The 27,633-nt window shown below is 46.8% G+C and overlaps 1 protein-coding gene across 3 annotated transcripts in view; it reads left to right on the forward strand.

Moving 5' to 3' along the window:
- Positions 1 to 27,633, forward strand: part of agrn (agrin) — a 546,905-nt gene that overhangs the window by 299,819 nt on the left and 219,453 nt on the right. For all 3 annotated transcript variants that reach the window (XM_080215414.1, XM_080215417.1, XM_080215418.1), the window contains one exon: positions 2,420 to 2,467. In XM_080215414.1, coding sequence (XP_080071540.1) covers positions 2,420 to 2,467 — 48 coding nt within the window. The remainder of the gene's footprint in view (positions 1 to 2,419; positions 2,468 to 27,633) is intronic.

A 27,633-nucleotide genomic window follows, 5' to 3' on the forward strand; every position in this document is an offset into this window, starting at 1 on the left:
CACATCTTGGCCGTTGATCAACCGCCCCTGAAGTCCTTAATTCCCATGAAGGCCTCCCTCTGACCAGTGCCTAAGTGGCCTCAATTCTATAAAAGAAACGGCACAGGACTACCGCTGGTTCTCCAGTTGGCCAGGAAAACCAGGTTGGCTGCCATTAAATTCAGCTCATGGTTTCTCACCTGCTTTGCAACATCCGCATATAGATTTATAAATAACATTTCCTTAGGATCTCTCATAATTCTGGGCATTCCAAAGTGTTTTACAGCTGGTGAATTATTCTTTTAGGTATAGTTGCTATTGTAATGCAGAGAACACAATGGCCAGTTGACACACAAGCTCCCAAAGACCACCAAAGGCCAGATAATCTGAAAAGTGGGGGGTAATTATTGGTTTGGACACCAGAGGCAATGCTCATGTTCATCTTTGAAAGTTGCCAAGGAGTCTCCAACAGCCAGTTGAGAAGACACATAAGCCTGGCGACTAATGCTTCACCTGAAAGATGGTACCTCCAACAGTGCAGCATTACCCTAGTACTGGCACTGGGACAATCAGCCTGGATTTATGCTCTCAAGTCCCTGAAGTGAGTCTTGGTCCCACAACCTTCTGACTCAGTGTGAGAGCAGCTACTTTGAATTGATTTGATTTATTATTATCACGTGTATTGGGACGCAGTGAAAAATATTGTTTCTTGCGTATTATACAGACAAAGCATACCATTCATCGAGTACACAGGAGAGAAGTAAAGGAGAGGGTGCAGAATGTAATTTTAAGTGTGGACCACGTCAATGGATTGGAGGCTGGTTTGCGTGATGGACTGGGCTTCGTTGCAGTTACTTGTGAAGTTGATCAGAACAGGAGCCATGCCAAGTTGCGATACCAAAAGAGAAAATGCTGGAAAATCTCAGCAAGTCTTGCAGCATCTATAAGGAGAGAAAAGAGCTGACCTTTTGAGTCCAGATGCCCTTTGTCAAAGCTCAGCAGGTCTGACAGCTTCAAAGGGTCATCTGGACTCGAAACAAGAGCTCTTTTCTCTTCTTAAAGATGCTGCCAGACCTGCTGACATTTTCCAGCGTTTTCTCTTTTGATTTCAGATTCCAGCATCAGCAGTTATTTGCTTTTACCAAGCTGTGTTACAACCGGAAAGGATGGTTTCTATGGTGCATCTGTAAAAACTGATGAGAGTCGTAGCTACCCACAGATCCGCAGGGATTCAAAGGCTATGGTCGGCACTCCTGCTTATTGGCCAATTACCCCTCCTGGAAAGTGTGTGGTTGTCGACTGAGACAAGATTAGGTGCACTGGATAGTAACTCTGCTGCCTAGGTTCAAATGTGAAGAATAAGCAGTTGGATAACTGTGCTTCTCCAACACCATCGTTGCAAGTCATCAAAGTGGGTGTCCAATCAAAGAGGCTTCCCAAGTCTTGGTGCTCCTCCTTCTGAATTGTTGTTAGTAGTTAGGATTTTTAATTTTAGAAATACACATCCAGAGGTTGTAATGAAATCTTTGAGACGTGACCGGTGTGACAGTATCCATTTCATCTATTCAACAAATCATAGAATCACAGAAACCCTACAGTGCAGATGGAGACCATTTGGCCCATCAAATCTGCACCAAAAACAGAGCATCCTACCCAGGCCCTGTCCCTATAACCCCACACTTTTACCCCACTAATCTCCCTAACTAACACACCTTGGGACACTAAGGGGCAATTTAGCATGGCCAATCTACCTATCCTGCACATCTTGGGATACTAAGGGGCAATTTAGCATGGCCAATCCACCTATCCTGCACACCTTGGGACACTAAGGGGCAATTTAGCATGGCCAATCCCCCTATCCTGCACATCTTGGGACACTAAGGGGCAATTTAGCATGGCCAATCCACCTATCCTGCATATCTTGGGACACTAAGGGGCAATTTAGCATGGCCAATCCCCCTATCCTGCACACCTTGGGACACTAAGGGGCAATTTAGCATGGCCAATCCACAGAACCTGCACATCTTGGGACACTTAGAGACAATTTGGCATGGCCAATCCACCTATCCTGCACGTCTTTGGACTGTAGAGGAACACAGAGCACTTGGAGCAAACCCACGCTGACACAGGGAGAATGTGCAAACTCCGCACAGACAGTCGCCCAAGGCCGGAATCGAACACGGGTCCTTGGCACTGTGAGGCAGCAGTGCTAACCGCTGGTTGACTGATGTTTGTGGTAAAGATTAATGGAAAAAAAGTCACACTGAAGGATCTATAAATTCTCAGGGAGCGATGTTAATCATTTTCTTGCTCTGGGCTAAGTGTTGACATTCTTCCCACTTGAATCCTCTCTGGGCCTTGGGTCCAATGTTGTCTCTGGCACTTCTCGGTGACATTGATTGGCTTGTAATCTTTCGCTGTTTTTCCCTTTCATTTCCAGATAAACCTATGATCAAGTTCACCCCGGCTCCTCCGACATCGCAGGATGGTAAGTGACCGCTTCTTGGAGTTTGAAAGGAACGCAGATGAAAGAATTTGAAGTGAGACAGTGTGCCTGGATATGGAGCGCTTAAACCCAGCTTGGCTGGAATTTAAGAATAACTGTGAGCCTGTCATCATGCAGAAATGGAACTGATTCACAGAATGTGGCCCTCAAAGTATTGTTAAAAAGCCCTGAAGCTGTCTGCAATAAGCACAGTTAAGCTGGCTTACTCACGCAGCAGCAAGTATCTCCCATTAATTCAGATTTTTTTTTTAAACAAAGAATAATCTGCAATCTATTACCACCCCACAGCTCCTGAAGCCACTGGGTGGAGTTCCGTGGTGAATGAGGGTGTGGGGCGAGAGACCATAAGGTATAGGAGCAGAATTAGGCCATTTGGCCCATCGTGTCTGCTCCGCCATTCATTCACGGCTGATAACTTTCTCAACCCCATTCTCCCCATAACCTTTAATCCCCTTAATCAATCAAGAACCTATCTGTCTTAAATACTCAGCGTCCCAGCCCCCACAGCCTTCTGTGGCAATGAATTCCACAGATTCGCCACCCTCTGGCTGAAGAAATCCCTCCTCTTCTCAGTTCTACAGGATCGTCCCTTTATTCTGAGGCTGTGCCCTTGGATACTAGTTTCTTCCGCTAATGGAAACACCTTCCCCATGTCCATTCTATCCAGTCCTTCGTTATTCTGTAAGTTTCAATGAGATCCCCCTACCCTCATCAGGATTTTCATTCTCAGGTTCGTTCTCGTGAACCTCCTCTGGACCCTCTCCAAGGCCAGCACATCCTTCCTTAGATACGAGGCCTAAAATTGCTCACAGAATTCTAAATGTGGTCTCACCAGAGCCTTATAAAGCCTGAGCAGTACATCCCTGCTTTTGCATTCTAGTCTTCCCAAAATAAACGCAAACATTGCATTTGCCCTCCTTACTACCAACTCAACCTGCAAGTTAACCTTAAGAAAGTCCTGAACTAGCACTCTCGAGTAGGGCATGGGAGAGGCAGTAGGGTCCACTGGCTAGCGCAGGAAGCAATGCCAGGTCCCCGACTGTGGGACAGAAATGCTAAATTATCCCAGCTAGAAAGAGGAAGCCCTGGATCCCATATTCCTTTTCTCAACTTATGCTGCCTTCTTTACCAATAATGCGCACCCACCCCCAGGTCTCTATTCTCCAGTGACCTCCCCTTCCGAATTTCACTTTTTGTTAAATTTTGGTCTACTCTTGTTTCCTAAATTGACCTATTGTCAAATCAAAAAGCACTAGACGTGGTCAATTTGACATTACACACTTGGTGGGGTGTGGCAACATGTATGTTGTAGTCTGGAGCTATAGACAGTGAAGATGGAGGCTCCAATTTCCTTTCCAACACACGGTTGATCAGGACTCGCTCCCACTCTCACCGCCTGCCCTTGGCATGTGTTGGAAGGATTTTTGCGGGTTGACACTCAAACCTGTTATGACTCTGTTATGAGCGCACCTCCCTCGGCCATCAAATCCTGGGGTGGGACTCGAACCCGGAGCTTCTGGTTCAGAGGCAGGGATGCGACCCACTGCACCACAAGAGCCCTTGTGGGCAATGTAACTCCTGCAACATTGGACTCGTGCTAATTCCCACATCCTCAGAAGCGGCTAAGTATGGCAAACAATTACCCGGAGAGGATTTCTCCGGTAGATTTTGCATGAAGCATGTTGAAAGACGGATTCCATCCACGATGGGTGGAAAATCAGTCTGCCGGAGATTATTCAATGGATGAGATTTTCCAGCCGGAAATTCCCTTCCGAGGTCAATGGACCTTTGCATGATCTGCCCCTGCCTGCGACAAGTCCTGTCGCGGACGGGATGGGAAAATTCTGCCCTCTATTCCTGCTCATGGTATCTGTTCCTAACTAAGTGCTACATATTGTTAAAAAGCCACAGTTGTACTTTTGACCATTTGTTTCTTCCTGGCATCATCCTAAAATTGTGTAATTGGATCATAGAATCCCTCGAGTGCAGAAGGAGGCCATTCAGCCTGAGTCTGCACCGATCACAATCCCATCCAGCCCTATTCCCGTAACCCTGCTCACCCCCCTTGACATTAGGCTCAATTTAGCGTGGCCAATGAACCTAATCCGCGCACCTTTGGACTGTGGGAGGAAATCAGAGCACCCGGAGGAAACCCATGCAGACACTGGGTGAATGTGCAGCCTCCACACAGACAGTCACCCAAGGCCAGAATTGAACCTGGGTCTCTGGCGCTGTGAGACAGCAGCAGTGCTAACCACTGTGCCACCGTGCCGTGAAACAGAGGTTTCCCCCCACACTCCAAAGATGTGTGAGTTAGATGGATTGGCTGTGCTAAATTGTCCCTTAGTGTCCCAAGATGTGTAGGTTTGGTGGATTAGCAATGGTAAATGTGTAGGGTTACAGGGATAGAGTGGAGGAGAGAGCCTGGGTAAGATACTCTATCAGAGAGTAGCACAGACCCGATGCAAACTCAATGGGCCAAATGAACTCTTCTGCATGGTAGGGGTTCTAAAGTCCTATCATGCTGGAAAAACTCAGCGGGTCTGGCAGCGTCAGTGGAGAGAGAAACAGTTCTTGAGCATTTTCAGCTCTTCAGAACTGAAGAGAAGGGAGAATGTCTTAGATATTAAAGTGTAGCTGTGAGAGATTGCAACAAGATGTAGCAACTTTAAGGCTGATGGGGCCTGGTGTGGGAGAGGGAGGTTGGAATATTTTTTGTAAAAGGGGTTTATGATGGATGAGAAAGGTCACAATCTAGAGTTGCCGAACTCAATGTTGAGTCTCAAGGGCTGCAGCACGCCCCATTGGAAGATGAGATACTGTTTACTCTGAGCTTCACTACAGCATTGCAGCAGGCCAAGGGTGACGTGTGCGCATGAGAGCAAGGTGCCGAGTTCAAATGGCACGCAACAGGAAGGTTAGGGTCATGCTAATTAGGATGCATGAGTTTGATGCATTGCAACGTTCTGCGATTTTTAGACTTACTGCATGTTACTGTACCTGTGGCCCAGGTCCAGCAGTATGACCGAAAAGATGTGGAGTGACAATGATCCCAGTTACCTTTTCCGATGAAAAATGCATCGCTAACACCAGCTTACTGCACATTTAGCATTGTGAAACATGCCAAAGGGTTATCAAACAGAATTTGACTTTGAGCCACAGAAGGGAATGTTAGAATATGTGACCAAAGTAAGATGGAAGAGTTAAAGATGATAGGGAGAGATGGTTGGGGAGGGAGTTCCCAAATGTAAATTCCAGGCAGCTAACTAGATGTCATCTTTGAGGTCTATCAGCCAGCCTATCAGGTGTCCATAGAACCTTAGAATCCCTACAGTGCAGAAGGAAACCATTCATCCCATCGACTCAGCACTGATTCTCTGAAAGAACATCCACCCAAACCTTTCCTCTGCAATATCCCCATAACCCTGTGTGTTTAGTGTGGCTAATCCCTCTAATCTACACATCTTTTGACACCAACGGGCAATTTAGCAATGGGCTGACCACCTAACCTGCTTACCATTGGACTGTGTGAGGAAACCAAGCTTTTGGAATGTTGCCCCTTCATCACTCACCCAATGAAGAGGCAATCAGTCATTCATATAGCACAATGCTGTAATCACTCACTTGATGAAGGGGCAACACTCTGAAAGCTTGTGCTACCAAATAAACCTGTTGGACTTTTGCTTGGTGTTGTGAGGCTACTTACTGTGTCCACGCAGACAGTCATCCAAGGCTGGAATTGAACCTGGGTCCCTGGTGCTGAGAGGCAACAGTGCTAACCACTGTGCAACCATCCCTCTGTGGGTCATTTTTAATATGTACTTGCATCTGATCTATATAAACCTCTATTCTGATGGTTGAGAACACCATTTTAGTACTGGAATTGGGCAAGTGGACAAAAGGTGTAGGTTCAGTGGCACCTGTCACAGGAAGATCAGAACCAGTTCTGTGATTCCAATCTCAAATGCCAACTTGGGTCACAATTTCCAATACCCACTTTGAACAGTCTTGACTTTGAACATCACAGTGTTGTGATACAGTTCCTCCGGCTTATTATTAGGCAGATTAAAGTGTTGTTTTATCACTCAAAGCAATTATTAACAATATTGGAAAGCAGCCAGCTAAGTTTTGCTGCGCATTTCCTTCCTGGTTCCATTTATTTTAGTAATGTGACAGAAATGCGCCTTTTTTTTTGTAAATTGTTTTTTGTGTGACTTGTAATTATAAAGGGATTAAGATAAGTTGGCCCACCATTATAAATGAATCACAGCTGCACCATTACTTGAGCATTGTCTCAGGCCCATTACTGTGAAAGACCAAATTTAATAATTAATGTCGATAATGCAATTCTTAGTTAATTGAATTCAAGGAACCTTTTCATGTATCTGGGGGGCGGGGTTTTGTTTATTGGTCTGCCGCTCTGGAGTTGGAAGGTGACAGGATCGGAGACGGGTTTAACCTTTTTGCAAATCCGGACTCAATCCCACTTTGAGATTTCAGAGCCAGTTGCGAAACAAAAGTGCTGGCTAGGGTGGGAATAAACAGAAGCTGTGTTTGAAGCAAAGTTGCAAGCGCCACAAAGCATCTGTGTTTTGTATTTCTACATAACTGGCAAATTAGAGAGAAAAGAAAGTGTTTGCGTGATGTGGTTTTCTCCGTGGGACGTGGAAGATATCAGATTTTGTTGTCCTGAGGCGAATGTTTCGTGAGGGAATTCCATCCCCACCCCACCCCTCCATCACGTTTGGAAGTTGAACATGTCAAACTCTCCTCCCATCCATTGACTCCGTCTACTCTTCCCTCCCGGCAAAGCAGCCAGCATAATCAAGGATCCCACCCACCCCGGACAGTCTCTCTTCCACCTTCTTCCGTTGGGAAAAAGATAAAAAAGTCTGAGGTCATGTACCAACAGACTCAAGAACAGCTTCTTCCCTGCCGCCATCAGACTTTGGAATGGACTTACTTTGCATTAAGTTGATCTTTCTCTACATCCTTGCTATGACTGTACATTTCAGCACTCTCTCCTTTCCTTCTCTATGAATGGTATGCAACAAACAATACTTTTCACTGTACACAAAAATAAATCAAATCAAATCAGCCCCATTATCTAAAGTTTAAGTTTGTTTATTAGTTCACAAGTAGACTTATAACTCACTGGCAGGTTTGATTTGATTTCATTTATTATTATCACGTGTATTGAGATACAATGATAAGTGCAGTTTCTTGCGTGTTTTACAGACAAAGCATACAGTTCATGGAGCACAGAGGGGAGAAGGGAAGGAGAGAGTGCAGAATGTAATGTTGCAGTCATAGCTAGGGTGTAGAGAAAGATCAACTTAATATCAAGTAGGTCCATTCAAGAGTCTGACGGCAGCAGGAAAGAAGCTGTTTTTGAGTTGGTTGGTACATGACCTCAGACTTTAGTATCTGTTTCCTAATGAAAAATATTGGAAGACCATATTTCAAAGGAGCAGAATTAGGCCACTCGGCCAATCGAGTCTGCTCTGCCATTCAATCATGGCTGATATTTTTCTCATCCCCATTCTCCTGCCTTTTCCCATAATCCCTGATCCCCTTATTAGTCAGAACCTACCTATCTCTGTCTTAAAGACACTCAATGACCTGGCCTCCTCTGCAGCAAAGAGTTGTACAGATTCACCACTTTCTGCCTAAAGAAATTCCTCCTTATCTCTGTTTTAAAGCTTCACCCCTTTAGCCTGAGGTTGTGCTCCCTGATTCTAGTTTTTCCTACTAATAGAAACATCTTCTCCACATTCACTCTTTCCAGGCCTTGCAGTATCCTGTAACTTTCAATAAGGTCCCCCGTCATCCTTCTAAACTTCAACGAGTACCAACCCAAGAGTCCTCAGCCGCTCCTCATATGACAAACTCTTAATTCCAGGGATCATTCTTGTGAACCTTCTCTGGATCCTTTCTAAGGCCAGCACATCCTTTCTTAGATTGGGCCCAAAACTGCTTAAATACTCCAAATGAGGCCTGAAGAGAATATGTCTAGGGCGCGTGGGGTCCTTGGTTATGTTGGCTGCTTTGTTGGCAGGGGTGGGGTAAAGTTCTACCTCCCTGTTTCTCCCTGCTCCCACAATGTAAGGTCCACACCCAGTCTCTCCAACAAACTTCCACCAGGCCGCGCTCCCTCTCCCTCAGTGTGACAGCTCCCCCCGCACCACCCAGCACTAACTAGGTCTTGGACCCCAGGATTTAGGATTGGCTATAGTCCCAGACCTGGTCACTCCTGCAGCGACTACTGGCCAACTGGATTGGCCGACAACTCTCCAAGGCAGGATCTGTGCTTGAGTGGTGGATGGGTGGGGAGGGCAGGGGGGGCTACTGACACTCCACGGAGCGTTAATTAAATGGTTGCTGTGTCATGATCCAGGGGGATGCGTTCCCCACCGACTGTTGGAGTGGGTGGGATGTGAAGCCACACCATCTTGCTGCAGGATTCCTTGCGTTGAGAGTGGGACATTGCTGCTTTCCCCCATCCCCTTGGGCAGTAAATGTTGTTAAAGCTCGTTACTCAGTTGTGGGGGGGGGGGGGTTTATTTGTTTCCGCGTTTCCGATCCGTGGGTTTGGATAGCGTGTTGTTAACCGCCACGCAGCCCATTGATGCCGCTCGCACTCGAGCTGTGCTCTGGGGAGTGACTGACAGGGGCACAGATCTGCACCAGCGCTGTGATTTCAGACACCCGCTGAGAGCAGCAATCGGAGACCGAGCATTTCCCCCATCGGGAAAGGAAAAAAAAACACCATCCAACCAGCTGTCTCTTTTAATAGGCTCCTTTCAGTTACAGTGCAGCTGCCTCCTGACAGCAGGATCTCTGTACCTTCTGCTGAAGAGCTAGAAACAGAGAGAGAGAAAGTCTTGCATTTATATAGTGCTTTTCATCACCACTGTATATCTTAAAGTGCTTTACAGCCAATGAACATAGAACATTACAGCGCAGTACAGGCCCTTCGGCCTTCGATGTTGTGCTGACCAGTGGAACCAATCTAATGACCCTCTAACCTAAACTATTCCAATATTATCCATACGCCTATCCACTGACCATTTGAATGCCCTTAAAGTTGGCGATTCCACAACAGCTGCAGGCAGGGCATTCCACGCCCTTAATACCCTCTGAGTGAAGAACCTACCTCTGTCATCCGTCCTATATTTATCACCTGTCAATTTAAAGCTATGTCCCCTCATGTTAGCCATCACCATCCAAGGTAAAAGGCTCTCACTGTCCACCCTATCTAATCCTCTGATCATCTTGTATGCCTCAATTAACCTTCTTCACTCTAACAAAAACAACCTCAAGTCCCTCAGCCGCTCCTAATAAGACCTTCCCACCATACCAGGCAACGTCCTGGTAAATCTCCTCTGCACCCTTTCCAATGCTTCCACATCTTTCTTATAATGCGGTGACCAGAACTGTACGCAATACACCAAGTGTGGCAGCACCAGAGTTTTGTACAGCTGCATCATGCTGTTCCTCTGCAAAACAAGTACTCTGTTTTGGATGAAGAAATGTCATTCTTGAAAAATTTGCGTAAAATAACCTCTAACAAACGGCAACGTGACGAAGGCCAGGTGACCTTTCTTCGCACTGCTGGTTTGAGGGGTGAATATTGGCCAGGATGGTAAGGACACCTCCACTACTCTTCCTCAGAATCATATCATGGAATCTTTTACATCCAGCCCAGCAGACTGATGGTCACCTCCGACAGTGCAGCACCTCTTCAGTACAGCACTGGGTTGCCAGCCTAGATTGTGGTGCTCATTTCCAGGAGTGGGGCTTGAACCTCTTCCCAACGCCTCCCCTTCACCCTCATGACTCGGAATGCAAGAATATAAGTTGACCCTGGAGAGGAAACAGGGCTAATTCACAGCCTAGGGAGTCTTGGGTGAAGGGTCAAAGGCCCACATGTTGGCCAGGACATCAGGAAAATTTATGTAGACAATGGCGCAAATGTGAGGTTGCCCGCTTTAGCAGAAAGAATATTATTGAATTGGAGAGAGCCTGCAACGTACTGCATTCGGGATGGATCTGAGCATCCTTATACTTCAGTCACAAAGGTTAGTATGCAGGTACAGCAAGTGATTAGGAAGGCAAATGGAATTTTGGTTTTCATTGCAAGTGCGATGGGATGTGAAAGTAGCAAAGCCCTATTTAAACTTGAAAGGGCATTGGTATGACTGCACCCAGAGTCTGCGTGGCACGGTGGCCCAGTGGGTAGCATTGTTGCTTCACAGCGCCAGGGACCTGGGTTCAATTCCGGGCTTGGGTCACAGTTTGTGTGGAGTTCGCATGTTCTTGCCTGGGCTTCCTCCGGTTTTCTCCCACAATCTAAAAGACGTGCTGGTTAGGTGCATTGACTCAGGACTGTGGTGACTAGGAGAATTTCACAATAACTTCTTTGCAGTGTTAATGTAAGCCTTACTTGTGGCTAACAAATGAACTTTACTTCCACTTTTACTTTCACTTTTACTTAATGCTAAATTCTCCCTCAGTGCACTCAAACAGGCACCAAAGTGTGATAACTAGGGGATTTTCACAGTAACTTCACTGCAGTGTTAATGTCAGCCAACTTGTGACACCAATAAATAAAGTAAACTGAATGACAGCTTGTTGGATCTCCGTTAACAGTCAGGAAAAGTTCTCAGGGACTTGTTGTTGGCCCTTATTTCCTCAGATGTGGATACAATGACAATGTAAACAAGGATAGTATTTCATGGAAAAAAATCTTCATTCAATCCAGTACAGTAACGCCCACTGTCAAAACATAAGAAACATAAGCTCAAGTGAGATTGGAAAATCTTGCCTCAGGATAATGGGCATTTCCATTATCTGTCCCTCACTCGCTCCGATTCCATGGTAGGCGGTAGAATTCCGGTGAACATTTGAGAAATACACAGCAGATCCCACCGGATTTGTAAAGAGAAAACACATGTTTAATTTGAACCTTTTGTTTGAAAACTGCACTGCAACATTAAACTGACTGGGGTTAAGGTAGGATCATTGCAGCAGGAAGCATGTTGGCTGGGCCCCTCATAGTCAGGCACACTGATCAAGGGACCCGGTACCAGGAGAGGGGGAGGAGAGGGGTGCTGAAAGCAAACTAAACGCCCTTGCCTTCAACCACTCCCTCCACCATGCTTCCAGCTGTCACACTCTGACACTGGCCCCACCAACAATCTTCACAAATTGTTCCGCATCTCTCCGCAGGTGGGATTCTCACAGCCCACGACCTCAAAGTTGTCTGAAAGGGCATTTGATTCTGTCGGGTCTTTCCCCGTGGAACCGATGGGAGTTTCCCGCTGGATCACCAGCCCGTGAGCAAGACCCCCGAAGGCTTGGCAGAATCTGCTTGGTGGCACAGTGGTTAGCGCTGCTGCCTCTCAGCTCCAGGGACCTGGGTTCAAATCCCAGCTTGGATCACTGTCTGTGTGGAGTCTACACGTTCTCCCTGTGTCCGTGTGCATTTCCTCCGGGTGCTCCGGCTTCCTCCCACAGTCCAAAGATATGCGGGTTTGGTTGGTTTACCATGTTAAATTGCCCTTAGCGTCCCGGGATGCATAGGTTAGAGGGATTAGCGGGATAAACATGTGGGGTGACAGGGATAGGGCTGGGGTGGGATTGTTGTCAATGTTTTTTAGGAGTGCTTCCTAATTAAATCGAAGCTTTATTTACCTTCACCGCCTGGTGTTTGTTAAATGACATGTGGAGGAACATGTAAATAAAATCTTTACATCAGGTTCTAAACCTTAAAATAAGCCAATTCTAACAGCTTGCCCAGACACTCCTTACTCACCCATCAATCTGGATAATGTGCAGCTTTGAGCAGTTGAACCAGAACTGGGGTTTTTGACAGCAAACCTGTCCCAGTTTTCCACTCAGATCCCAAAGGGGAAACAAGATAAACAAGAAGGAGAAAGGAATATCAAGGTGACTGAGAGAGATGGCTGAGGACAAGGCTCCTGTAGAGGATGAATGCTGTCACAATCCAGCTGGGCTGAATGGCCTCTTTCTGTGCTCCAATTAACCAGACTGTAGGGAGGGGCTTGATATGGAAGGGGATGAGAGTTGATTGCATTCTCCTCTCTTGGCCAGGCAAGTTTTAGGATCCCACTGCTAATTTCGTTAACTGGACACAGTAAATCTTCACCACTATGCGTAATGTAGTAGGTTTGCGTAACTTGCAATAGTCTCAAAAATCACACGCGATTAACCATTAGAATAATTTGTGTTTTGACATATGTAAGAATGGCATGGTGGCACACTGGTTAGCACTGCTACCTCACAGCACCAGGGACCTGGTTTCGATTCCTTGGCTTGGGGTCACTGTCTGTGTGGAGTCTGCACATTCTCCCCGTATCTGTATGGGTTTTCTCCGGGTGCTCCGGTTTTCTCCCACAGTCCAAAGATGTGTAGGATAGGTGATTGGCCATGCCATATTGCCCTTAATGTCCAACGATGTGTAGGTTAGGTGGATTGGACATGGTAAATGTCTGGTGTTACGGGAATAAGACTGAGAGGAAGGTGTATCTAAGGGTAAAGTTTGTTTATTAGTCAAAAGTAGGCTTACGTTAACACTGCAATGAAGTTCCTGTGAAAGTCCCCTAGTCGCTACATTCCAGCGCCTGTTCGGGAACACTGAGGGAGAATTTAGCATGGGGCCTATGCACCTAACCAGCACAATTTGGATTGTGAGAGGAAACTGGAGCACCAGGAGGAAACCCTCGCAGACACGGGGATAACATGCAGATTCCACACAGGCAGTGACCCAAGCCGGGAATCGAACCCCAGTCCCTGGCGCTGTGAGGCAGCAGCGCTAACTACTGTGCGACCATGCCTCATCTGGATGGGATGTTCTTTCGGGGAGTCAGTGCAGACTAAATGGGCCGAATGGCTGCACTGTAGGGATTCTATCACGTTAGATATAAATGTCTAATATCCAATTCTTTCTGATTTGGTGAAATCTAGAAGCCTTTTTACACACATTCCAGATTAATTGACCATCTTTGATGGATCTAATCTCCGAGCTTTTGCAAAAATGCTTTCAACTGACAACTTTGATTACTTGCTTGAAATAAAATCGCTCATCGTTGATGTGACACAAATGATAGTTTGATTGGGTAATTGGACTAACCAACTGTTAGGAATGGAGCAGCGAGTTGACATAATTTCAATTTTGGGGAGGCAATTGCCTTGATTTAACTGATTTAGTTGATTGAAGTTATTTGCCCTTTCCGAAACCTTCCAGGTAAAATAAATTCCTTTTTTTTCACAAAAACGTTTTTTTTTTCCTCTTAACTCCTTCCAAACAACAACAGCTTGAACAAATATCGAGCCTGTAAGATTACAAAAAAGGTTTTATTTTTCACAGCAGCCTATTTGAACAAAACGTGACACTGAACCACGCCAAGTAACTTTAGGGCAGCTGACCCCAAAGGTTGAGGTCAAAGTGCAAGGTGTGAGGAAGGAGAGAGAAATTGAGAGACAGGCCTGCCTGTGGCGGTTGTTGTTTTTCTTCCCGCATTGAGTGTTTTCGGTTTATTTACTAGTGCCTCAAGTAGGCTTACATTAACACTGCAATGAAGTTACTGTGAAAATCCCCTAGTCACCACACTCCGGTGCCTGTTCGGGTACACTGAGGGAGAATTTAGCATGGCCAATGCATCTAACCAGCACGTCTTTCGGGCTGTAGGAGGAAACCGGAGCACCCAGAGGAAACCCACACAGTCACGGGGAGAACGTGCAGACTCCACGCAGACCCAATCTGGGAATCGAACCTGGGTCCCTGGAGCTGTGAGGCAGCAGTGCTAACCACTGTGCCGCTAAGGCAGAAATTCATTTGTTTCTATAACTAGTAATTCCTGGAATAGGTCCCCCGCTTGGGGTGGGGTAGTGGTGAAGGGGACGTCTTTATATTGCCACACTCTGTATTGTTGGCTTTGCGTTCAAGGGCTAGAGGAGCTAGGGTGAAATTTTGCCACGCCACACTATCAGTCCCCAGTGAGGGCGGGCTAGCAAGCAAAGGGCACGTGAGACTGGGTAGAGTGGTAACAGTGCTGTCCCAATCACCTACCTACTTTGGCTGGTATTTTACTAGTGGCAGGAAAGGGTGACCTGCCCAACGTTGGACCAGTTGAGGCCTTTAAATTGTAACTGGTGGTCTCGGTGCCACTGCTGTGGGCATTGTAACGGGTGCTCTCTGTAGGCTGCTTCTTCGTTCATTTCAGGGATGTGGACCTTCCTGGTTACATTTCTTGCTCATCCCTAATTGCCTTTCAAAAGGTGGAGGTGAGTTGTCTTCTTCAACTGCTTTATTCTCTGTGGTGTAGGTACATTCACAGCACAGTTAGAGGGGGAGCTCCAAGAACTAATGACAGTGAAGGGAAGGCAATATAATTCCTGATCGGGATGGTGCATGTCTTGGAGGGGAACCTGCAGAGGTTGGTGCCCCCATGTGTCTGCTGCCTTTTCCATTCAAGGTGTTGGCAGTCATGGGTTTGGAAGGTGCCATTGAAGGTGCCTTAATGAGTTACACAAAGGTGCCATTGTGAGTGTGTACCATCTTGTAGATGGTCTTGCATTGGTGATGGAAGGTGTGTGTGTTTAAGGTGGGTAATGGGGTGCTTAGTTGTGGATGGTGTCGAGCTTCTTAAGTGTTGTTGGATCCTCCTTGATAGACACATCTCCTGACCCTGAAGACCTGTGATTGACTTTTCCAACTTTAATTTTAATATTATTAATTTTCATCCAGGGAAATGGAGAGTACTCCGTCACAATCCTGACTTGTGTCTTGTAGATGGTGAACAGGCTTTGGGGAGTCAGGAGATGAGTTACTCTCTGCAAGATTTCCAGCCCCTGACCTGGTCTTGCACATTATTTATAAGACTAGTTAATTTCAGTTTTTTTTATTTATCCATGGGACATGGGAGTTGCTGGCTAGGCCAGCATTTATTGTCCATCCCTAGTTGCCCTTGAGAAGGTGGTGGTGAGCTGCCTTCTTGAATCGCTGCAGTCCACGTGCTGTGGGTTGACCCACAAAACAACTGGGGAGGGAATGCCACAATTTTGACCCAGCGGCTGCGAAGGAATGGCCGATACATTTCCAAATCATAGGTGGTGAGTAGCTTGGAGGGGAACTTGCAAGTGGTGGTGTTCCCATTTATCTGCTGCCCTTGTCCTTCTAGATGGAAGTCGTGGTGGGTTTGGAAGGCGCTGTCTAAGGATCTTTGGTGAATTGCTGCAGTGCATCTTGTAGATAGTACACACTGCTGCTACTGGGTGTTGGTGGTGGTGGAATTGAATGTTTGTGTATGCGGTGCCAATCAAGTGGGCTACTTTGTCCTGGATGGTGTCGAGCTTCTTGAGTATTATTGGAGCTGCAGCCATCCAGGCAAGTGGGGAATATTCTGTCCCAATCCGTGTAGATGGCGGATAGACTTTGTGGAGTCAGAAGGTGAGTTACTTCAAAGTGTTCCTGGCCTCTGACCTGCAGTTGTAGCCACTGTGTTTATGTGGCGAGTCCAGTTGAATTTCTGGTCAGTGGTAACCCCAAGGATGTTGAAAGTGGAGGAATTAACAGTGGCCATTGAATGACTAGGGCAAATGCTTAGATTCACTCTTCTTGGAGATGATTATTACTTGACAATGTGTGACGCAAATCTGACTTTCCTGCTGAAGGGTGGGTCCTACGCCTGACTCGCTGCCTCATCTGTCTGTAGGCCCACTCAGCATGCAGTTCCAGCAGTGACCACCCGCTTCTGGTGGCGCTGCTGCAGATGGCTCTCAGGAGAGGATGGAAGCCTTACCCGAACCAAAGTTGTAAAATTGGCTTTGGGCTCACTGGACCATAGAACCCTACAGTACAGAAAGAGGCCCTTTGGCCCATCAAGTCTGCACCAAACACAATCCCACCCAGGCCATACCCCCATATCCCTACATATTATATCCACTAATCCCTCTAACCTACGCATCCCTAAGAGGCAATTTCTTATCACGACCAATTAACCTAACCCGCACATCTTTGGACTGTGGGAGGAAACCGGAGTACCCAGAGGAAACCCACGCAGACATGAGGAGAATGTGCAAACTCCACACAGACAGTGACCTGAGCCGGGAATCGAACCCAGGACCCTGGAGCTGTGAAGCAGCAGTGCTAACCACTAAGAGAGGGGAAAGAAATCTTTTTTTGTGTGTTTCAGCCAGTGAGAAAAAAACTCGTCAATCTGATGTGAGCACTTGACACTGGCCAAGGTAAGCCACAGATGGAGCCACCATCCAAGGAAAAATCCAATCCTATGTTCGGTGTTCACCTCTTCGGTGTTCACGCAGGGGGACAAGGATATAGCTGAGGAGGACACTGGGTTGCAGGGGAGTAGAATAGACAGTATTACAGTTGATAAGGAGGATGTGCTGGATATTCTTGAGGGTTTGAAAATAGATAAGTCCCCTGGTCTGGATGGGATTTACCCTAGGGTTCTCTGGGAGGCACGAGAAGTGATTGCAGAGCCTCTGGCTCTGATCTTCAGGTCGTCGTTGGCCTCTGGTATAGTACCGGAAGATTGGAGGTTAGCGAATTGTTTAAGAAGGGGAACAGAGACTTCCCCGGGAATTATAGACCGGTGAGTCTCACTTCTGTTGTGGGCAAGGTTTTAGAAAAAATTATTAGGGATAGGATTTATAGTTATTTGGAGAGCAATGAACTGATTGGAGATAGTCAGCATGGTTTTGTAGCGGGTAGGTCGTGCCTTACTAACCTTATTGAGTTTTTTGAGAAAGTGACCAAAGAGGTGGATGGGGGTAAGGCAGTTGACGTGGTATATATGGATTTTAGTAAGGCGTTTGATAAGGTTCACCATGGTAGGCTTCTGCAGAAAATGCAGATGTATGGGATTGAGGGTAATCTAGGAAATTGGATCAGGAATTGGCTGGCAGATAGGAGACAGAGGGTGGTGGTTGATGGTAAATATTCGTCATGGAGTTCGGTTACGAGTGGTGTGCCTCAGGGATCTGTTTTGGGGCCACTGCTGTTTGTAATTTTTATTAATGATCTGGATGAAGGTATAGTTGGGTGGATTAGTAAATTTGCTGATGACACCAAAGTCGGAGGTGTGGTAGATTGTGAGGAAGGGTGTCATAGTTTGCAGGAAGACTTGGACAGGTTGCAGCGCTGGGCCGAGAGGTGGCGGATGGAGTTTAATGCGGAGAAGTGTGAGGTAATTCACTTTGGTAGGAATAACAGATGTGTTGAGTATAGGGCTAACGGGAGGACTTTGAATAGTGTGGATGAACAGAGGGATCTAGGTGTATGTGTACATAGATCCCTGAAAGTTGGGAATCAAGTAGATAAGGTTGTTAAGAAGGCATACGGTGTCTTGGCGTTTATTGGTAGGGGGATTGAATTTAGGAGTCGCAGCGTCATGTTGCAACTGTACACAACTCTGGTGCGGCCGCACTTGGAGTACTGTGTGCAGTTCTGGTCCCCACATTACAGGAAGGATGTGGAGGCTTTGGAGAGGGTGCAGAGGAGGTTTACCAGGATGTTGCCTGGTATGGAGGGGAGGTCCTATGAGGAGAGACTGAGGGATTTGGGGTTGTTTTCGCTGGAAAGAAGGCGGCTAAGAGGGGATCTTATTGAAACATATAAGATGATTAGAGGTTTAGATAGGGTGGACAGTGATAGCCTTTTTCCTAGGATGGAGAAAGCTAGCACGAGGGGGCGTGGCTTTAAATTAAGGCGGGGTAGTTATAGGACGGATGTCAGGGGTAGGTTCTTTACCCAGAGGGTGGTGAGGGATTGGAATGCCCTGCCTGCTGAGGTTGTAAATGCGCCTAGTTTGGGGGCGTTTAAGAGATCTGTGGATAGGTTTATGGACGAAAAGGGATTAGTTTAGGTTAGTGGGTCATTGTTTTTTAACTGGTCGGCGCAACATCGTGGGCCGAAGGGCCTGTTCTGCGCTGTAATGTTCTATGTTCTATGTGTTTATTGTTGCAGCAGTTGGTTGTGTCAATTTTTGCTTCCAGTGGTTAATGATTCCATGTTGCAGGACTGCCCGTTGTCTGCTCAGTGCCATATCATACCCGCAGTGTGACTCAATGACCTTAGAATTTTCATGAAAATGATCCCAGCAATGAAGTGTTTGTCATCTGAGGAATGATTAAGGAGCCTGGGTCTGTACCTGGAGTTTAGAAGGATGAGGGAGTACCTAATTGGAACTTACGGAATACTTGAGAGGCCTAGATAGAGCGGACGTGGAGAGGATGTTCTCGCAAATGGGAGAGTCAAGAACTCGAGGGCACAACCACAGAGTGAAGGGACACTCCTTTAAAACCGAGACGAGGAGGAATTTCTTCAGCTAGAGGGTGGTGAATCTCTGAAACTCATTGCCACAGAGGAGGCCAGGTCATTGAATGTCTTTAAAACAGAGAAAGAGAGAGATAAATTCTTGATCAACAAGGGGATCAAGGAGAAGGCAGGAGAATGGGGATGAGAATCATATTGGCCATAATTGAATGGCGGAGTAGACTCGATGGGCCAAATGACCTAATTCTGCTCCTATATCTTATGGTCGTAAATAATCTAACAAATTTTCATTGTTGGTTAAACTCCCAGTGGCTCAGCTAGACTAGGCAGCCAGGGACTGAATCACACAGAGGCGAGAAAGATCTCACATCTGCCCCCCTGACCTGTGCTGCAAAGATTGCACCTGGTTCCAATATCTTTACTTGTGTCCGGGGACTGTTACTGGAAACGAGCGTGTGGGGAGAGTTTGGGATTTGGCAGAGATGTCCCCCCCAAGGCCGAGGGTCAGCTGGCCAATCGGCTGAATGTTGCTGACGGGGTGGGGTGAGGGGTGTGGGTGGCGGGAACTCCATCTGAATCATGACCACTCAGGCAAGACAACAGCAACTTGCAGCTGGAACTCCGCACAGCAACCAACGTGTTTTGGAGCTGAGAAAATTGTTGGAAGAGGAGAGGGGAAAGAAATCTTTTTTTCTTGTGTCTCAGTCAACGAGAAAAAAAAAACTCGTCAATCTGATGTGAGCACCTCAGTGTCTCGGTGCTGGAGTCCTGGTTGGCTGATGTTCAGTTATTGAAAGAACAAACATCTGAAGGGACACAAAGATTGGAAATGTCAAAACATTGAGATTTATCTCTGTATAAAAAATGGAGCCTGAGGCAATAGTCTGAGGTGGGTTCTCTTTTTCAAATTTGAGGGGCTTTTTTTATTTTTGCTGTGTTATTTCGGCAAATACAAGGACCATATTTCATGGAGTGTTTGTTCCCTTTGGCCTGCTTCCAGTATGGCCAGACTTAAATCTTTCGGAAACAATGCTGCATTTTAGTTGATAAACGGACATTATTGTGGACATTTCGAACTTGTTTGAGGGTCCTTTCTCATCCAGGATCGAGTAGAGAAAAGAGTGACTGAGGCTTAGGACAATATTATGTTCAGCTGTTGAGCCGCTGCTAATAAAAAAACTCCCTCTCCAGCCCCTTTGCCAATCCTGCCTGCCTGAAACTACTTGCCTAATTAACACGATATTACGCCCTCAACATGACATGGAACACTGGAGGAGAGGAGCGTGTGATGGCTTGGAATTCGGGAGAAAGAATCGGGAAGGAACCGAACAGTAGATGGAATGGCCGCATCAAAAATTACAGGAATACCCCCAAATTTGTGCCTCTGCGATAAGCTACACTGGAAAGTCACAGTGCAAACGATTTTATGAGATATGCCTTTTAGACTCAAGTTAGCAGCTATCTCCAGTCAGAATTATTTCAAATAAAGTGCCTCACGAGGTGGTGCACAATACCCCAAGTGCCCTACCGAGAGAGTGCTGCACTGCTGCAGACTGAAGATGTACATAATATTGCTTTGAGCCTCAGTTATTCCTTACTTCATTGGGCCTTGGATTACAGAGAATCCCAGGTCAGGTTTAAAGTGTCACATCAATGTCCCGGTTATCAACCAAGATGGCTGCCGCCCTGCAGATTTGCGCGCCTTGCCTGCTTCCTCATACAGTTAAATGTCCCTCGGCGCTCAGAGAGCTTCTCCTGGCCTGACATGCCTTCCTCAGTCAACAGCGTGAGAAGCAGGATTATTCGGGCATACGTCCCACTGCTGCCTTTGGGATCTTCCTGAGCAGCAAATCATTGCTTCAGGCTGTGTGATTATCTCCCAAGAACCATTGAATGTTGGAACATGTTCTGTCATTTGGTGCCACCATGCTGCATTTCAGAATCTGCTGCAGATTAAGTTTATTTATTAGGGTCACAAGTAGGCTTACATTAACACTGCACGTGGCACAGCTCCAGAGACCCAGATTCGATTCCTGGCTTGGGTCACTGTCTGTGTGGAGTTTGCACACCCTCCCCTGTGTCTGTGTGAGTTTCTTCCGGATGCTCCGATTTCCTCCAACAGTCCGAAGATGTGCGGGGCAGGTGGATTGGCCATGCTAAAATTGCCCCTTAGTGTCAGGGGACAAGCTAGGGTAAATGCATGGGGTTATGGGATAGAGCCTGGGTGGGATTGTGATCAGTGCAGACTCGATGGGCTGAATGGCCTCCTTCTACTCTATAGGATTCTATGAGTCTATGAATGAAGTTGCTGTGAAAATCCCCTTGTCACCACAATCCGGTGCCTGTTCGGGTACACTGAGGGAGCATTTAGCATGGCCAATGCACCCCTAACCAGCACATCTTTCGGACGGTGGGAGAAATCCCACACAGACTTGGGGAGAACGTGCAAACAGACAGTGACTCAACCTGGGAATCGAACCCGGCTCGAATCCCTAATCATTGTGACACCTTGCAGATGAAGGCTAGTATGAATTATTTTAAATGACCGGCCGTCTCGCAGCTTGAACTTTTTGCCTCAGGTTTGAAGTTTCTTAGACATCCCAGGCATTAGCCATGCTCCATGGAAACATGTGATACTATCACATGGTAACATGATACACTGTACGTTCTCACATATTGCAGATCCTGTAGTACCAGGGTACTATTTCCAAACAGATCTGACAACTTGTCATCTTTGTAAGGAGCACATTTCAGGACTAAGTCTAAAGTCACAATTATACCCGACGTTCCACAACATTTTTATGCATTTGTAATTTGTTTGGAGAATTTCAGGAGGAGTTCATATTTCCTTCAATAACATAAAGAGTCAAAGAGAATGGATAAACAAACCATTCTGCATTCAGCCTGATGGGAGGAAAATGCTTTTCCATAAGTCAAAGATTCAGTAATTTCAATTTATAAAACTTGACATCACCAGGGCGGAATTCAGAGTGAATGTAATATTAAAGGATTTCGGAGCTGGACAATTGGACTAAAAGCCCCATCCCAGTTGATTCTAAGGTTTAGCATTTAGGGCAGGATTTTCCAGGCCTGGTGAAGGCAACCTCCTTCCAGAGCCATGCAAATTACCATACATATCGGCAAGACTGGAAGATAGCAAGCTGCCAGAAAACAAGGGGTGGGAAATTCTCACTCATAAATATTAAAAACACATGTCACACAAAAGTCATACGCACACACACACACCATAAACACGCACACCCACAAGTAAACGCACAACACACAAATAAACACATGGATACAAATTAATACGCACACACAAACACATGCACACACAGAAATAAACATGCACACACACAAGTAAACGCACGACACACAAATAAACACACGCATACACACACAAATAAACATGCATACACACAAGTAAACGCATGACAAAGTCACGCGCACATGCACACAAATAAACATGCACGCACAAATAAACACAACACACAAAGTCACACACACACAAACACAAGTACACATGAAGAAACACACAAACACAGGCACATACAAATAAACACACATGCAAACACAAATGAACACATGCACACAGACACACGCACACACAGTCACACGCACGTACAAACGAACACACACTCACAAATAAACACAAACACACACAAATAAACACACATACAAATAAACACACACAGGGAAACACATGCACAGAAAGATGCACACAAACATACAGAAATATACATATAGAGGAACATGCGCACACACACAAAAGACAAAATCTCCCTATCTCCCTCTCTCTAAATAAAAGTCTCCAACATTACCAGCCGACACTGAGGGTTGGGTTCGTTGGTCCAGCTGCAGACTTGAGCTGGGATTGGATGGGAAGAAAGTCATGTGATTCGAATATAATCCCACATTGACACATGATCAAATACTGAAATCTTGCCAAGCAAAGCTAGTAGCTTTTACACAATAACTTGGAACCCTTGTAATAAATATAGTGTCTGTGAGAGAAAGGGAAAGAGTGTGTGTGTGTGTGTGTCGGTACGTTCATGTGTTGTGTGTGAGAGTGCGTGCACATGTATGTGTGTGCGTGTGAGTGTCTGTGCATGGCTCAGGGTGTGTGAAAGTGCTTATTTGTGTGTTTTTTCTCATTCACTCAAAGGTGAGGACAGAGCATTTATTGTCCATCCCTAACTGCCCTTGAGAAGGCGGTGGTGAGCTGCCTTCATCAACTGCTGCAGCCTCTGGGATGTAGAAACACCCAGGGTGCTGTTAGGCTGTGAACGGAAGGTGTGGGTGTGCCTCTGTCCGTGATAAGTAGCAAATCAGATGTTTGCGTGGCTTTAGAGTTGCCTTTTAGCCATGTGTGGAAATCCCATCGACACCCTCTCCCCCCCACTGGCCCCCCCCAACACTTTCTGTCCTACATTGAGCTGCCATTCAGTGACAACCCATTCACTCATAGCTAATTAAGACTGCAATAGTATCTAAATTAGTCTGTTTCTACAGCCAGTCTCGGCTGAACTGTGCTGCCACTGGGGAGAATGAAATTCCCAGCAACCTGCAAGAGAAAAAAAATCCAGACTGGGCTGCCAGGCTGCCTCAGAGTAGAATTAAACCAACACAAAACACACTGCACATCAAAAATCATCTGGCACAGAAAAATCAAGAGGGTTTTTTTGTTCAAGTTTTAAAGTTTGTTTATCAGTGTCACAAGTAGGCTTGCATTAACACTGCAATGAAGTTGCAGTGTGAAAATCCCCTAGTCGCCACACTCCGGCGCCTGTTCGGGTACGCTGAGGGAGAATTTAGCACGACCAATGCACCCTAACCAGCACATCGTTTGGACAGTGGGAGGGAACTGGAGCACCCGGAGGAAACCCATGCAGACACGAGGAGAACGTGCAGACTCCGCACAGACAGTGGCCCAAGCCAGGAATCAAACCCAGGTCCCTGGCACTGTGAGGCAGCAGCGCTAACCACTGTGCTGCCCATGAAAGGACCCCTAGGGGTATTTTAAGCCCCCACAATAGGTAGGCAAGAGAGAGTCAAGGGGCTGGTTAAAAATTTCATGTCTTATCTCCACCTACAGTGCATCGACTTCTGGTTTTAATGGAGGTAGGTGTGGGCTCATGAGGAGTTGTTGGGGAGCTGAGTGACCAACTCACTCCCTACAGTTTTTTTAAAAATTCATTCATGGGCGTCGCTGGCTGGCCAACATTTATTGCCCATCACTAGTTGCCCGAGGGTATTGGGAGTCAACCACATTGCAGTGGCTCTAGAGTCACATGTAGGCCAGACCGGGGAAGGACAGCAGACTTCCTTACTGTAGGACATTAGTGAACCAAATGGGTTTTTCCGACAGTGGACAATGGTTTCATGGTCATCAGCAGATTCTTAATTCCAGGTGTTTTTTTTTATTGAATTCAAATTCCACCATCTGCCATGGCGGGATTCGAACTCTGATGGTTACTCCGTTGTCTAAATCTGCTAACGAGGGCGCAGATTTAAACGGTGTTTCAGATTGAAAAGGCTACCGAGTGGGTACCCCTGTTTTTTGGAAATTCGGTAGCTGAAGGAAGGCAGATATGGCCAAACCCTCCCTCCATCCTTACTCTGGATCCTTGAGCAAACTCGATGCCTGACTCACGCTGCGATCTGAACCCTCAAACCATGCCACAGTCTCCCTCCTCTCTCTCCCCCACCCCCCCGCGCCCCCTTCGCACCTTGGCTGCTGCCCATTACCTCAGGCCTTGTCATGTGCCAGGCCAGGAATTGGAGAGTGAGGCCCTGTTGTTAAGCTAGGCCTGGTTTCCATGTTGCCTGGGCCTCTGAGATACCCAGGCCCCGTCACCCGCTTCCCTGACAGCATCGCCGCAAGTATCGGGGCTGCAATTTAAATATTAGATACTTATGATTGGGTGTGTTTTTTTTCCCAAGCTGTCACAGTGTAACAATCCTTAAGCCCACGGGGTAAATGGAAGCAGATGAAGGTCTCAGCTGGATATTAGGCCTCACTTATCACCATGGCGACAAACAGCCAGCTCTCATACAGTATTCATGTGACCTTTTCTCTTCAAACACAGACTCCAAAATGGAATAATTTGCAGTCAACAGCCTAATATCGTGCCCCCAAGTGACACTCTGCTAGACAAAGCAAGAGGGGGCAAAAGAAATTAGTTGATAGAGCGTTAATAAATAAGTGGACCACTTAAAAGTGGACAAGAATAGCACTTTACAGTCTCTTTCCTGCCCTTTTCCCTCTGTCTCCCGTCTCCATCACCACCAACTTCGTGACCTTATGAAAATTGGTGCAAGCAGCTTGTGTTTTGACACAAACGCCAGGGTTAGGGATGGTCCACATCAGACTCACACCTGTATTTCATTCTCAAGTTTCTAACACCGTTCTGTACACTATTCACTGTAATGAGCTCAGTGAGGTCTGTGAGGCGGAGTACAAGCTCCCTGTTTGAGATACTGATTGCCTGCCCCATCAGGGAGTCTCACCTGTGTACATGATGAGGAGTGTCAGGTCTCCTGCATGGTGGCACAGTGGTTAGCACTGCTGCCTCACTGCGCCAGGGACCCAGGTTCAATTCCCGGCTTGGGTCTCCCCGTGTCTGCGTGGGTTTCCTCCAGGTGCTCCAGTTTCCTTCCACAGTCCAAAAGATGCGCTGGTTAGGGTGCATCGGCCATACTAAATTCTCCCTCAGTGTATCCGAACAGGCTCCGGAGTGTGGCGACTAGGGGATTTTCACAGTAACTTCACTGCAGTGTTAATCATAGAATCCTGATAATGCAGAAGAGGCCATTTGGTCCATCAAGTCTGCACCAACCACAATCCCACCAAGGCTCTATTCCCGAAACCCTACATTTACCCTGCTAATCCCCCTGACACTAGGGTCAATTTAGTATGGCCAATCCACCTAACCCACACATCTTTGGACTGTGGGAGGAAGGTGGAGCACCCGGAGGAAACCCACGCAGACACGGTGAGAACGTACAAGCTCCACACTGACAGTGACCTGAGGCCAGTATTGAACCTGGGTCCCTGGCGCTGTGAGGCAGCAGTACTAAGCACTGTGGCGCCGGGGAATCTGGTGAAGGGACATTGGCCTCTGAGGAGTCCTTTCACTTACTCGAGGCCCATTGGAGGCCCGAATCGGCCTCACCTGATGCACGGAGTAATTCCAGTTTCAATGTGATCGGCATTCTGGCTGGGACGGGGGAAAGATCTTCCGTGCAGGATCTGCACGCAACAGTCTCACATTGTGGTGCACATATGCTGACATTGTGAACAAGCTGCGTGTGTTCACTAGGTCGTGGTTAGAATCTGGGTGGTAGATCCAGATAAGTTTGCCAATTCTAGTTAATCTGATTCCTGACCTGCTACCAGCTGCCCAGATCAGCCAAGCAGAAACCTGCCCACCCCCTTCACATCGCTAATATTGTTATCATTGTAACATCGAATGCAGAAGGAAACCATTCAGCCCATCAAGTCCGCAGTGACCACAACCCCACCCAGGCCCTATCCTTGTAACCCCCCCCCATATTTACCCCACTAATCCGCTGACACGAGGGTTAATTTAGCATGGCCAATCCACCTAACTTGCACACCTTTGGAGTATGGGAGGAAACCGGAGCACCCGGAGGAAACCCACACAGACACGGGGAGAATGTGCAAACTCCACACAGTTAACAGTCTCACAACACCAGGTTGAAGTCCAGTTTATTTGATAATAAACCCACAAGCTTTCGGAAACACTGTTCCTTCGTCAGGTGCGTGGAAGGTTACTTCTGACTGTGTTTACCCCAGTCCAACTCCGGCATCTCCACATCAGACTCCATACAGACAGGGACCTGAGACCGGAATTGAACCCAGGTCCTTGGTGGCATGGGGCAGCAGTGCTAACCACTGTGCCATCCACAGTGCTTGTATTCTGGCCATTGTTTCGTGTATTTGTGGTCACCAAGTATTCACAGTGCAGAAAGAGGACAAAATTCCCGGCTTTTCCCTTCGCCCTCATCCTGCTTCCTCCTAAACATCTCCACGTCGCTGACCTCAGCTGTTTTCTTGTGCTGGTGAATTCCACAACCTGAGCAGCCTGTGCGTGGAGACGTTCTTCCTGAATTCCCCAGCCGGATTCGTAACCCCTGTTGGTGTTGGGAGCGTCCAAGCTTCAGCTTTGAAGGATGACCAAAATGATAAATTGGAGAGGAAATTAGTTTTGAGAGCTGGCTTGGCAATTCTCCGCAGCAACAGCAGCTAATGCAAGGATGTCTCTGAGGCTTGTAACAGAGCAACACATGTATAGTACTGACAGAACTCCACTGACTAAACAACTCGGAGCAAAATTATACTGCCTTCCTTTTTACTGTTCGTTCATCCACCAATAATATTTTTAGAGCATTAATGGCTAAACGTCCAATATAGAAAAGAGCTGTTTTTCTCAGAGCATTTGCTCCAAATAATTGCATTGTCTTGTACTAGAATTTCATTTTGAATCTATCCTTCCTGTTTTGAGGTGTTCCACGTGTAATGTGAAACAGCCTTTGTGGGTTCACAAGAGCGTGAACCGTGGTGAGAGTGGGACCATCATCTGCCCTTGTTTCCATGGCAATGTCCATATCCAACATGGCGGTCGCGCTAGTCAATGCTGTGATCTCTATTTAGATGTACCTGCTGGCAGTGGTGCTCCATGAACTCCCTCCCGGTTTAGTGATACATTGCCAGTTTACAACGGGCATGTTGTTTTGTGCATTTACTGCCAAGCTTGTTCGGTTTCCAGGTGCCCCCATGAGTGCCATCGACCACTGTTCACAC

Source organism: Carcharhinus amblyrhynchos, chromosome 30, assembly GCF_965287045.1.
Source record: "Carcharhinus amblyrhynchos chromosome 30, sCarAmb.v2.hapA, whole genome shotgun sequence".
In the NCBI taxonomy this organism is placed as follows: Eukaryota; Metazoa; Chordata; class Chondrichthyes; order Carcharhiniformes; family Carcharhinidae; genus Carcharhinus; species Carcharhinus amblyrhynchos.